This window comes from Aotus nancymaae, unplaced genomic scaffold, assembly GCF_030222135.1.
Source record: "Aotus nancymaae isolate 86718 unplaced genomic scaffold, 86718_ANA_hifiasm-v0.15.2.pri h1tg000006l, whole genome shotgun sequence".
Lineage (NCBI taxonomy): Eukaryota > Metazoa > Chordata > Mammalia > Primates > Aotidae > Aotus > Aotus nancymaae.
The window spans coordinates 42845588-42859263 of record NW_026988417.1 but is presented as its reverse complement, the minus strand read 5'-3'; the positions used below and the strand labels follow the sequence as shown (position 1 = coordinate 42859263).

At 35.5% G+C, this 13676-nt stretch overlaps 1 protein-coding gene across 1 annotated transcript in view; it reads left to right on the top strand.

Moving 5' to 3' along the window:
* Positions 1 to 11276, top strand: part of KCTD8 (potassium channel tetramerization domain containing 8) — a 259058-nt gene extending 247782 nt beyond the window's left edge. The window contains exon 2 of the mRNA XM_012441162.2: positions 9927 to 11276. Coding sequence (XP_012296585.2) covers positions 9927 to 10387 — 461 coding nt within the window. The 3' untranslated portion in view covers positions 10388 to 11276. The remainder of the gene's footprint in view (positions 1 to 9926) is intronic.
* The last annotated feature ends 2400 nt before the right edge of the window (positions 11277 to 13676 follow it).

The window sequence follows — 13676 nt, the reverse complement described above, 5'->3', positions numbered from 1 at the left end:
TGGCCGAGTTCCCCTCAGCATCCACATCTTTCCACCAGTTGATGTCCTGCTGACATCTTCCAGTGCCTGTCGGTGTGCTCTTCTGCTCCTCTGCTCCTCTTGATGTCCCGCCACCTATGTGCTCTTCTGCTGGTGTGTTCTTCTTGATGTGCAGCTGCTTGTGTCTGTGGGGTTTTTATAGGCACAGGATGGGGGCATGACAGGCTGGAGTCATCTTGGAAAACATTTAGGCACAAAAACAGGAGTGCCCGCCTTTACCTAGGTCTGCGGGCACAGGCCCAAGGCTGGAGACCTCTCTAGGGACCCTGCCCTTCTCCATCCAGCACTTCCTGCACTTCTTTCATGTCAATTATATTAGTGTGTATGTGTTTTGTGTATGTATTTGTGTGTGTTTTGTGGGGCAGAACACAGGGATGAAAGTTAAACTGAGTATAGAAATAACTATTATTTAAGGCAAAATAGGTTCAGTACCTTGAGATGGATTCAAACAAAGAACTCTGGGTTATTAAAAGAGCAGGAAATCACAAGGAATTATATCCAAATATTTTCATGAGAAGTTTTATGCTGAAAGCAACATGTGGAACAGGCTTTGAAGGATAGCTAAAAGGAGCATGGGTAAGGAAAGAATACAGACCAGAGAAAAAGAAGCAAGCATTGGTAGAGCAAGGCATTCACCAGAAACAAGTATATTAGAGTCAGCACATGGGGAGCGCTAACAGGTGGGCTGGGGTTATTTGTCATGAGGGCATGACATGAAGATAGTTACACTGAAGATAATTTCAAACCAAGATGTTATAATCAAATTTTATCTTATGTGCAGAGAAACTATTTAGAAGGTTTTTGAAAAAGGATATACTTAACGGAATTAGGTTTTAGGAATATTAATTTAGTAATGGCATTGAGAATAATTTGAAGTAGGACTAAAGTGGAGTCAGAGAATTGGTTAGGAAATGCAGTGAGAAATAATGAGAAACCTGTCATAGGTGGTGGAAATTGGAACAGAGATTAATAGATAGATTCAAGGGCTGCTGTAATGGTAGCATTGATAAGACACGACAAGTGATTGAAAATAAAAGATGAATCTACTGGATAGCCGAAGGTGACCTTGGGTATGGCTTGCAGAAATAACTGAGTCATAGGAAGATACTGATTTGTAGAATGAGAGGAAGGCAATAAGATTGTTTTTGGACACCTCTTCAATTTATGTCTCATTAAATAAATATATTTTCTCTGACATTTCTTTTCTTGCACTGTATTGCATTTGCTTATGCACTTTACTATTATAGTATTGTTTATTCAGTGATAATACAAATCAGGCTCCTGAACTGTCTGAGTGATAGAAGGAAACATAAGATTCCATATAATCCCTCATGGAAGTTGTAAACTCTTTGAGGAATATGGGACACCAGAAGTATGACCTCAGGACCAATTTTTATGTGTGGGGGGTAGGAGCATTCTTACTACACTATGGACATTGAAATGAATATTTACTAACCTACAAGATGGTAAATGCTAACTCCCAAGTAGGTGATATAGTTAGTAGTAAATACTATAGAAACTCAGAGGCATGAAGATAATTTTACTAATTTCGTTAAGCAACTATTCTGATCAAGGCACCATGAGAGAATAAAAAACGCATAGTTTCTGCCTTTGAGGAGTTTCCAGTTAAAGACTGAGAGACACACTATGAGTAGGTACATATGATAAAAATTAACAAATTCAGGGAGTATCAGAAGAGTGGGTTGGTGATGAACATGTCAGGATGAAAAAAGGAATATGACCATGTTTCTGTTTTCAAGTCACACTTCTTTCTTTTCTTTTGTTATTCTCTTTCAACCATAAAAGTAGCCAAGTAATGCTAATGGAGATTATAGAAAACATAAATAAATGAGTAAAGCTGGAAACCATCATTCTCAGCAAACTGACACAAGAACATAATACCAAATACCACATGTTCTCACTCACAAGTTGATGTTGAACAATGGGAACACATGGACACAGGGAGTGGGACATCACACATCCACACACCAGGGCCTGTCAAGGGAAGGGGTTAGGGGAGGGATAGCAGGGGCTGGGGGAATAGGGGAGGGATAGCATTAGGAGAAATACCTAATGTAGGTGGCGGGGTGATGGATGCAGCATACTACCACAGCACGTGTATACCTATGTAACAAACCTGCACATTCTGCAAATGTACCCCAGAACTTAAAGTATAATTTTTAAAAAAGAAAAAAAATTAATGAGTTCAATTTTTCTCAAATATTAATTAATTTTTATTCATTTGTCTTCTACTCTAAGATGAACACATCTCCTATATGACCTATAAGTTTCGATTTAGCATGGCAGTTCTACTGATTAATTAAAAATGACCCCATTCCTTAGCTCACTCCAATCACAAATCAGCCTCTCTTTATTTTACTCCTTGCTCCCTTGTCCATGCCCTATTCACACTTTAGCTTCATCTCCACTTGTCACCCCAAGCCTGAACTACTTGATATCAGGGACTGTGGTTGTGCAGATATGTGTGCACATGTGTGTGTGTCCCCACCCTTTTAACTAACACTATGCCTTATACATAGTAGGCGCTCAGCAGATGTTTCTCAAATCAAAATGGAGTTTTTCCCTTTTGATTTAAGTGCTTAATACTTAGAAGCATGTGGTGCTAACATTTAAGATAGATTGGTTCATTCTGTTTAAGTACCACATAACCATTCACACATCATTGAGTCTAGTACTATTAAAGGATAATTTCCCTTCTAGGAATTGTGACTGTTGCAGATACATTTTACATACCTATCCTTTTTTTATCATCACTGGGCAGGTAAAGAGATAAAAATAAAAAGATTTTCTCAAGTATGCAGCTGTATACATAGACTTTATTTGGAAATGCTTGTGTATTCAAGGAAAAACTATAGAAATACTCTTATAAACATGTCCACACCCAGAACTACCCAGAAATCATGTAGCCTTTTTAAAGACAAAAATATTGACATTTAGTTTCTTTACCTCATTATCTATTCAAATGACTGGGTAAATCTATCTTTTCCTCTTTTCTATTTTAATATAATAAAACCTAAGGGAATTGATCAAAAGCCCTGTTTTGCTGAGTTTTACAAGTTTGGGCCCATTGTGATATTTTCCATTTGTTCCATTTTACTTAATATAATGTTTTTTTACTGGCCTTAATTCACACATTTTTGATAACTTATAACAGGGTCTTTGTGTTTTATTTTCTTAAACAAATTCCCTTTGAACATAAAAATTTAATATTTCATAGCCTCTCGTCTACATATGTAAATGATAGATTTGCTTTGTATAGGACTTTACAGCTTACAAATTGCGTTCACATACATTATCTCATTTGATTCTTACCAAAGCCATCTTTCTAGATAGATACTTCCATTTTAATTTCATTTTTAATTGATAAAAATTTGAGAACTAAAGAAACTATAAGACCTGTCTGCAATTCATATGTGCATAGGTATTATGTGCAGACCCAGGATCAGTGTGGAAACATTACAGTTGTTCAATCAGTACTCTCAATATTCACGTGAACAAATTGACTGTGTCATGGCCAATTAGCACATGGATATTTACACTGAATAATAACAATTAGCATTTTTTGGCATTTATACATGCCAGACTGATTTAAAGTACTTAATATATGTTAGCTCACTTAATCCTAGCTAAAACTATTTGAAGTTTAAACATGAGGAGACTGAGGCCCAAGGAAAGTAGGCAACTTACCCAGAATAACAAATCTAGTAAGTTTTTAAACTGAGATGTGAACCCAGACAGTCTGCACGATGCGACCTTAAGTACCATCCTCTTTGCTGGCAATTCACCAGTAAAAATAGATGTAATTAAACAAACATAAATTAATAATGTCTTCTAGAACTACACTTATTGTCAGTAAGCTTGCAGAAAGTTATCCTTGACCCATACATTTTTTTTAAATACTGTGGTAGTAATTGAATTTGTTTCCTTGTTCTGAGGTAATTTCTATTCATGTTAACCTTTTAATGCTTAATATTTGATCAGAATTTTACATCTTGGAAAATCTCTTCCTATTCATTACATTGTTTAGAACATAGAATAACTTAGGGAGCAACCCCAAAATGTGAACCAAGAAGAACCAAATATTACAGAGGTTACATGACCAACACGAAGTACTGCTTGGTTGAAGTGGCTGAACCAGGCTCCAACCTAGATCTTCCATGGTTATTCCCCCAGTGATGAAAAAATGTCAGCATAATAAATGTGTCTAACTGTATGTGTGCATGTATGAATACTGAGTGTTCTTCAAAAATAATATTGGAGAGGCATGACCTAGGTAGCTCGTTTTTGGATCTCCTAGTTAAGACTATACTTGCCATAGACAAATGCTCAATGGATGGAGCATTCCTGGATGGATATCCTAGTTTATTTAATAGCAAATAACCAAATGAGAAGTTGATTAATTGTTCCAATATTTGAAAGTTTAGGTGTATCTATTTATCTAACTCTTTTAAATAATTAACACTGTTTTTTTACAGATAAATTTTAAGTTAATATGAGACTTGCTTATTCACTAATCTTTTGCTTACACTTTAACAAATGGTGATGATTTCCGAGGTCAGGAGATCGAGACCATCCTGGATAACATGGTGAAACCTCGTCTCTACCAAAAATACAAACAAATTAGCTGGGTGTGGTGGCACACTCCTGTAGTCCCAGCTACTCGGGAGTCTGAGGCAGGAGAATTGCTTGAACCTAAGAGACAGAGATTGCAATGAGCCGAGATCGTGCCACTGCACTACAGCCTGGGCAACAGTGCAAGACTCCATCTCAAAATAAATAAATAAATAAATAATAAATGATAATGAGTTCTTTATATGATGGAAGAAATCCTAGCTGATGAGGCCATCAAAACACATTTACATTTTCCTTTTAAATCATGTTTTTTGGGTGCCCTAACTCACAGGGAAAAATGTTTTCGGGAAGATCTTTCAGGTATATATCTGATTCTATTACTAGTTGAAGAGACACAGAGACATTTCTAATAGTCTTGCTGTTCCCATATATTCACTAGTTGGCAATATTTAAGTTATCATTCATGTGGTGCTTAAAGTATGTCAAGTGGCTTTGGACCACCGAATAAAATAATATAAAATTAAAGTTTTAAATTATCCTGGAAGCCTGCAATTAGCAGGCATCCATGAGAAACTAGGCAACTAGAGTAAATTATTATTTACTTAAATGAATTAACTTTTCTCTATTTCATGCCATAAAAAGCAGCTAAATCAGTTTAAGTTATTGTACTTTAGAGTCAATTTAAATCCACTAAGTTGTCAATAATTATTTAAAGTATGCTTAGATGAATAGCAATAAAAATTGCTAGCATAAACGAAGACTATTAGTGATCCCTAGTGATTTGTACAGAGAACTGTCATTCTATACATTCAAAGATGTACACAAAATAAAGCTAAGCATTGTCTTTTAAGTCATTATATAAACCTCTGAATCTATTTGGTCTGATTGGGGGTCCACCTTGCCTAAAGATGTCTTATTAAATAGGATTAGCAAAACTATATATATATATATATATATATATATATATATAAAATATAAGACATATATATATATAATATAAGACATATATATATAACATATATAACATGAATACATTATATATATTATTATGTATTACTATATATATGTTAATTTTTGTTAATGTGTATAACTATTTTAAGTTCTTTTTATTTTCAAAGCTCTTAGAATCACATAATTTCAGGATCCCATTTTCTTCATAGTTATTAAAGTCTACAAAAAGAGATTCTAAAATATCTTAAGCATTTTAACACTTAATAATTATAAAATACTATTCTGTAATAGACTCTATTTCTGACCATGCTCTGACCCATATTATTTGTCATTGGAAAGACAAGAGGGAAGAAAAGAGAGGTATATAGATGACTTTTTTAAAGGTGGCAGAGAAAATTGAAAAATAGTTGAAAAGTAAAATGTGAAAAAAAAAAGCTAGTGTAGGAAATTCAGTTAGACTGATTTGGTGTGGAATGCATCTTAGTTCATCTTCCCAGAAAATTGTAGGGATCTTTGGCCACACATGTAAAATTTTTTTCTCTGCATCTTTTTGTCATCACTCACTTGGAGTTAGAGAAAGCAAGTGAACTTCATCAGGCAGAGAGCTTATCTTATCCAGAGAGCTTATCAGAACCTAGCACTGTGTCTGGCACACGGTGGATACAAAATTCTCAGCTGAACTCATTGATCCCTTCTTCAAAAAGAGCTTCCCTAATCTACCTGCAAGATCAATTCATTTTCATCACACAAATGTTACATTTTGTTGTCATTAAGCATTTTTTAATTCCTCCCAGTAGATAAAAACAAATAGAATAAGGCATTTACTTTGGTAGTGTCTAGTACTCTCTTTCTGCACTTTCACTTTGATATGATTGCTTTTCTGCTTGGGTATCTCTGTCTAATGCTCTATTGCCCTGCTGATAAACAGGAAATTATCTTTTTCATCACTTATTTATCCTTAATGTAAGTTGGTTTGCTCAGATATTTGCAGTTTAATCCTTTAATCATTATTGGGAATGAAAATCCTTTGATAGGAGCTTTTGGTTAAAGTATAGCAAAATATTGACAGAAAGGTTAAAATAAAACCTACATTTATTTATATCCTATGTTGTATTAGGGTGTTGAATTTCATGCTTGCTTGGGATCACATCCAGCCATAAAGGTGATTAAAGAGCTACTGCATCTCTCCACTATTCCCAGCTTCATATAAATACATACATACCAGCCCTTCACACTGAACTAGAAACCTCTAGGGATGTACATGACATATATACATTCAAAAATTCCACTGATATACCTTGATATGCTCTCATCATTGAGAATCATTATGCTAGATCCTTTTACATGATATCTTACTTAATCTTAAAATGCTCCTATTGGGAAAGTAGTTTTACTCATATTATAGATGAACAAATTAATGCTTAGAGGAGCTAAGTATCTTGTTCAAAGCCACAAGGCTAGTATTTTCTGGAGAGCCAGAATTTGAATCCAAGTCAGTAGGACTCCAAACCTATTTATTTTCAAATTTTATTGCCACATAAATCTGGTGCCACTAAAAACTGATTCTTCAAGTAACATCTCTCTACTCAATGCAGAAGACGGTTGGTGGCCAGAGTGGGTCTGATAGAGTGGGTCTGTCAGAAACCCAGGAAGAGAGAGAAAGCACACTTGGCTGGGATATTTAAGAACACTTAATATGGGACAGTTTACACCAGTGTAGGCAGTACCCTAAGATTAGTTATGGTACCTACATGGTTAATACCTATATTAGTCTATTTTCACTCTGCTGATAAAGACATACCTGAGACTGGGAAGAAAAAGAACTTTAATGGGCTTAAAGTTCCACGTGGCTGGGGAGATCTTAAAGTTTCATGTGGCTTGGGAGGCCTCACAATTATGGTGGAAGGCAAGAATGAGCAAGTCATGTCTTACATGGATGGCAGCAGGCAAAGAGAGAGAGCTTGTGCAGGAGAACTCCTCTTTTTAAAGCCATCAGGTCCCAGATTTATTCACCATTGCGAGAACAGCATGAGAAAGACCAGATCCCATGATTCAATTACCTCCCACTGGGTCCCTCCCATGACACATGGGAATTGTGGGAGTTACAATTCAAGATGAGATTTGGGTGGGGACACAGCCAAACCGTATTAACACCTGTAGGCCTAAAACTATGAGCCTCAATTTATTGAAATTTGGAGAGGGGGTGGTGGAAGAGGGAAGGAGAAGAAAAGGAAGGAAGACAGAGACAGCTTCCTGATTGGGCTATGTGTTTTGGTCCAGGGATATAACCAGATCACCACATTTCTGAGACTAGGGTGGGGTTAGGTTGTTGTCTTGCTAATCTTTGGTGTTGACTGAATCCAACTGAAAGCCAGAAGGCAAGGGGGCTTAAGAACATAGTCCATACCCATCAGCCACTCTGGACAGAGGAGAATAGAGAATTGATCTGGGTAAGTCTAGCACAGAGTGTTAGCTGTGCATTTTCTCCACAGCATCCTGAAGTCTCAGCTGACTTTCCCTGACAGCAAATGTAAATTGGCAGAGGCTTAAAACAAATAAAACCCCAAAAATTTTTAAATCTCTGGTTGCAAATACTTCTGAAATGTAATAGTGCACTTCCTTATTAAGCAATTATAAGCATTAGAACTTGTTCTGGTTTTACCATATTGCAGACAAAGGAAGTTTGAAATATTGCTTAAGACTTTCCCTGAAATACATTATATATATATATATATATATATATATATATATATATATATATACACACACAGACATATATACTCTAAGTTTCTTTGTTGTTGTTTTTCAGAAGAGAGAGTCAGGTTGGTCGAGGTATAATTTACGTACAGAAAAGCTCACACATTTTAGGTATACAATTCTATCAGTTTTTACAAATGTATACGGTAACATAATCAACACCAAAATCAAGAGAAAGAATATTTCCACCATTCCAAAATGTTGTAAAACTTTTAAAAATCTTTAACCGACTATTTGGCATTGACATGTTTCTTCTAATTTTTAAATAGAAAAATCAGTGTTAGAAACCAGCAGAGTTTTGTTTCTTAATCCTTCTGAGTAATATCAACTACTCAGAAGGTTATTGGTTATTAACTAATTTCATATATATTAGACTGATCAGTGGTTCATAACCTTGGCTGCACGTTGAAATTGCCTTGATCTATTAAATGGCCTGATGGTCAGGTGGCACTCCATTAAATCAGGAGGTCTGGGCTTGGTTCCAAGGTATCAATAATCTAAAGCTTTCTAGGTGATTCCAGTATGCAGCCAAAGTTAGACCCTCTGAATAAGACCAGTTGTTCTCAAGTCTGGCTGCACAATAGAACCCCTGGGCAATTGTTTTAAAACACTGATGACTTCCTCTTGATTCTGATTTATACAACTCATTCAAAAATTTGACTCTAAGGAAAAAATAAGATTTGAGTAACTTAGATCACTGAATTGTGCTCCATTTAATCGAGGGTTTATAATAGTTCTGGGTGTGTGGTAGTGTTTAATAAATGTTAAATGGAGATCCTAATCCCACAGTGGAGTCAAAGAGAATAAACTACACTTCTTCTTGGAAACACCTTGTGTATTTGAAATAATTATCTTGGCAAACTATCACTTTCTGAAACTTGTCTTCCTAGGTAATTTACCTCAAATGTTAGGCCTTATATTTTAAGAGAATACCGTATTTCAACTATATTTTCACACCATAATATTAGGCCCCTATATATCTTATGGTACTTTCATAATTTTCTTTAAGGGAATAAGAAACAAGATTAAGAGACTAAAATAAGATTTAAACCAGCCTCCCCTTTGGAAGCATAAATGATATGATTGTAGCTCTGGGCCTGGAGAATACTGCAGCCTTGCAAAATACAACAATAGTACTTTCTTGCTTTTACAATAGCAGAATATATATAGAAAGGACACCTGGTACAGTGGCTAGAACAGAAATGAACTAAGTGTCTAACAAAACAGATAGAAGGCTAACAAACCATTACTTTTTATATATATTCCAGGAACTAGAAATTAAAATAACAAAAATCATCTTTTCAGTATGAAGCTATTGATGGCCTCTATGGCAGAAATTCTCATTAAACAAATTTCTCAAACTTTGTTGTTATGAATAATTAATCAGCATGCTGCATCTTTCAATGTATGCTAAAGACCCTAGGTCTTGTATTTAATCCCACAAACAGAGACTAGTGCAACAAGAACCATTTTTGTTAAGATACATGTTCTTGGTCTAAAATAGAAAATATAGAGTTTGTTTAATTTTACCTTCATACTTCTTATTCAACTATTCTACTCTTTTTATTTTTTTTCCTCCATTTTAGGACCACCTCAGAAAATAGTATCACCTAAACAAGAACATGAAGATAGGAAACATGACAAAGTCACTGACAAAGGAAGTGAAAGTGGGACTTCCTGTAATGAGCTCTCCACTTCCAGTTGTGACAGCCATTCAGAGGCAAGCACTCCCCAGGACAACCCATCCAGTGCCCAGCAGGCAACAGCTCACCAACCTAACACCTTAACATTGGATCGCCCCTCTAAAAAGGCACCTGTGCAATGGATGCCTCCACCAGACAAACGCAGAAACAGTGAACTCTTTCAGACACTCATCAACAAGTCCCGGGAAACAAATCTGTCCAAAAAGAAAGTCTGTGAGAAGCTAAGTGTGGAAGAAGAAATGAAAAAGTGTATTCAGGATTTTAAAAAAATCAACATTCCGGATTATTTTCCAGAGCGCAAACGCCAATGGCAATCTGAACTATTGCAGAAGTATGGGCTATAGTGATTATCACGTTCCTGCAGTATTTTGATGACATTCAATGTTTACTACAGTGTCACCACCTGACTGATGTCCTAACAATGGTCAGTGTGATCCTTGCTGCTCTTCCTTGTTGTGATTAGTGGATGTGGGACAGTATTTTATTTTATTCTTTTGTTGTTGTTGTTTATAGAAACATGATTTAAAAGGAAACAAATAAATCAATAAATGTTAAATCAAAATGGAGTATCTGATTCAAACCATTTTGCAAGAATGAAAGTAAAATGTGCATGTCAAGCTTAGAATCTTGATTTTTGAACTCTGGTCAACTGGACATGTTTGTCATTTTGTAACTCACCAAAAACAAACCATCATATCATACCAACTAAAATGATATATGGATGAAGCAACATAAAGTAAAATTTTAGACGATGGTGATAGGACCCAAATCTTAAACTGTCTAAATGTTAATGCAATAAAACAAACATTATTTTTGCATGAGCACAATGTTACAAATAAATCACAAGAAATAGGGGAGATTTGTTTGTTGCTTGGAAAGAAAAAATTACAAAAAAAAAACAGCAAAAAAAAATGTTTTAGGCAAAGCCTATAAATGTAAGCTGTCTAGGAGATTGAATTTTCTTTGTTCTGGATCTGTGACTTTTTTGTGTATATGTGTGGTGTTTATGTATGTTAAGATGGTGTAAATATGCCTTATGCTGTTATTTATGGCATCAACATTCATTTATTAATGCTAGCCATGATTATTACTGTGAAATGAGTCTTTTACATCAGGCTGTGAAAATTGGTATAATGATGCTTTGAAAGATCCTATTATCGTGTTAATCAAAATAATAGAGGGAAATGGCAAAGAGCTTTATGTATTTATTAAAAAAAGAAAAATGTATTAGAATTTCTTGATTTCTATTGACTCTTCTTGAAAAATATTCAATTGCTATCTTGTTTTCAATTTTCTTTTAAAACCCTAAGCTGTAGAATGATTTGTTCGGACTTAATGTTGACAAGTTTAAACATGATTGAAAATGGAGATATAGTCAGATCCAATTAGTATTGATATGGATTGATAAACACTTAGCCCACAAGAGAAAAAATCCTCATCTGAAAATACACTAAAATGTCATTTTAGCTCTCAGTCAGATTGAAAGTTTCTCCAGAAACAACTAGTAAGTTACCTCTTACAGATCAAGGCACAAAAATGGCAATAGCAAACAAAAAGACCAGGCTTTATGAAAAATGATTTCTTCCTGATTTTACATCTGGAAAGAAGCTTTCTTATCATAAGCCACATAATTTTGCCTTGCTATCTCCACAGAAAGAAATGTATAACATCATGAAATTTCGCTAAAGGAAAGGCTGAAAGAGGGTAAAAGTATCTTTAAAACTAAAGAACTCATTCTCCTCTGTGGTTAGTCAAAAGGGAAGTTAAGCAGCATTTGTGGTATCATTTCTTTTAGCACAATGTAAGAAGATGAGCATTATCAACTCAAAGTTTTAAAAAGCCACATTCATTTTTGGATGTATTGTTAGATTTCTTACTATACCGTTATGTAAAATATCACCTATAGTGGACTATTAAAGGAAGCTAATGTATATTATTTACCTTGAATTGTCAATCAGGTTTTAGACAAACGGCTACTCTCAATTTCTGCATTTTGTTTTGGGAAGGTTGACAGTCCCAACATGGCTTGATGTAGCTGCAACACACTGGTGAGAGGATAAAGCTTGGCAGTCAGGTTGTCACAGTTCAAATACCACCTGTACTACATACTGTCTGTATCTAATGGGGATAATAAAGGGGCATAATGCCATAGAAAACATTTAAATGATGTAATGGAAAGAAAGCATCACCATCACTACTGGAGCTGGAGACAAAAAAGGAAGGTGTTTGTCTTACTGGAGTCTAGGAACCAACACTATCAAATGGGGAGTTTGTAATACTGGAGGGCAAGCTGTCTGGTAAGAACTATAGCCTCTAAGGAGTCACAGTCACTTTCAAAGATGCTTCACGAAGCACAGAGGGAGAACATTACCCTAGTTTCCCACTTTCCCCACATCCTAATTTTACATCAGCACCTTCCCTCTTCCCAATATAAGTAGGAGCCAGTTGGCTAAGCAGCCTAGGAAATGTAACTTGTACAAGGGATCCCCTTTTGACACAAAGTCCAGCTGTAAAAGGTGAAGAATCAACTAATAAATCTGAAAAAAACCTCACACCCTGCTCTTGTTTTTTCCCAATAAAATAGTTCAAATCGAATTTCAGTGGAAATAATTGGTAACTGGGAACTATGTCATCTGCTCATATCTCTACACTGTAAGATAAGGGAGGCCAATGATAATTGTCTATTCTTATAGTCCTTCTTGCTAAATTAGAATAAAATTTCTGAACCATAGGATAGAAGGGAGCCCACTTCAACTATGGTCTTTTGAGCACTTATCATACACCAAGCATTGGTCTCAAAGGTCAGCAACAAATTCAAGAAATGCAAATGACCAGCTATTGCATTTGGAAGGAAGCTTACAGTGGGTCTGATTCTCCCAAACCATCATATTTTCCTCAGAGGCTAAAACCTGGCTGGCCTCTATTTGTGTTACAAAGGGATCAAGGGAGGCAGCTAGAGTGGGGACTCTTTCTTTAAGGAAAGAAGACACCAAATTTAATGGTGAGTTGGGCTAAAACTCATATATAAAACTCCCTTTCCAAAGATCCAGTAGATAAAATCTGACAATCACAACACAAAAGACTGGAATCAGGCACTTTAGTTGAGTATTTATTCTCCCCCACATGTTTTACATTTTGTTTGGTACACAGTAGATATTGAACTTGTAACCTGATGTGTTGCCATTGCTAGTTTAAATGGAAACATTTAGTACTAAATAAAATGATAGAAAAAAATATAGGAGTTAAGTGTGACATTTTTGATTCTGGAAAAATGGAGTAGACTACCTTTTCCTATTCTTCCTACTAAGTGTAATTAAATCCCTTTACATTATATACAAAAAAAGTAGGACTCAGGCTGAATGAAGAGGAAAGGCTAGCTAGGGATATAGTAAGAGGAAAAGCTAGCTAGGGATAGGTAAGTTCCCTGAGATTTATTTTTGCCTCATACATCCCAGACTTGAGCAAATGAAGATAGTAACCCAGAAACACCAATAGGTGCAGACAAAACAAGCCCCAACAAAGTGTGTTCTCTTTAGTCAAAAGACCAGGAAAGGGATAGCAAGACAAAAAACATTTAGATAAAATCTGCTGTGTCAGGTTGGTGAGAAGTGGACACAATTGCATTAGTTCTTT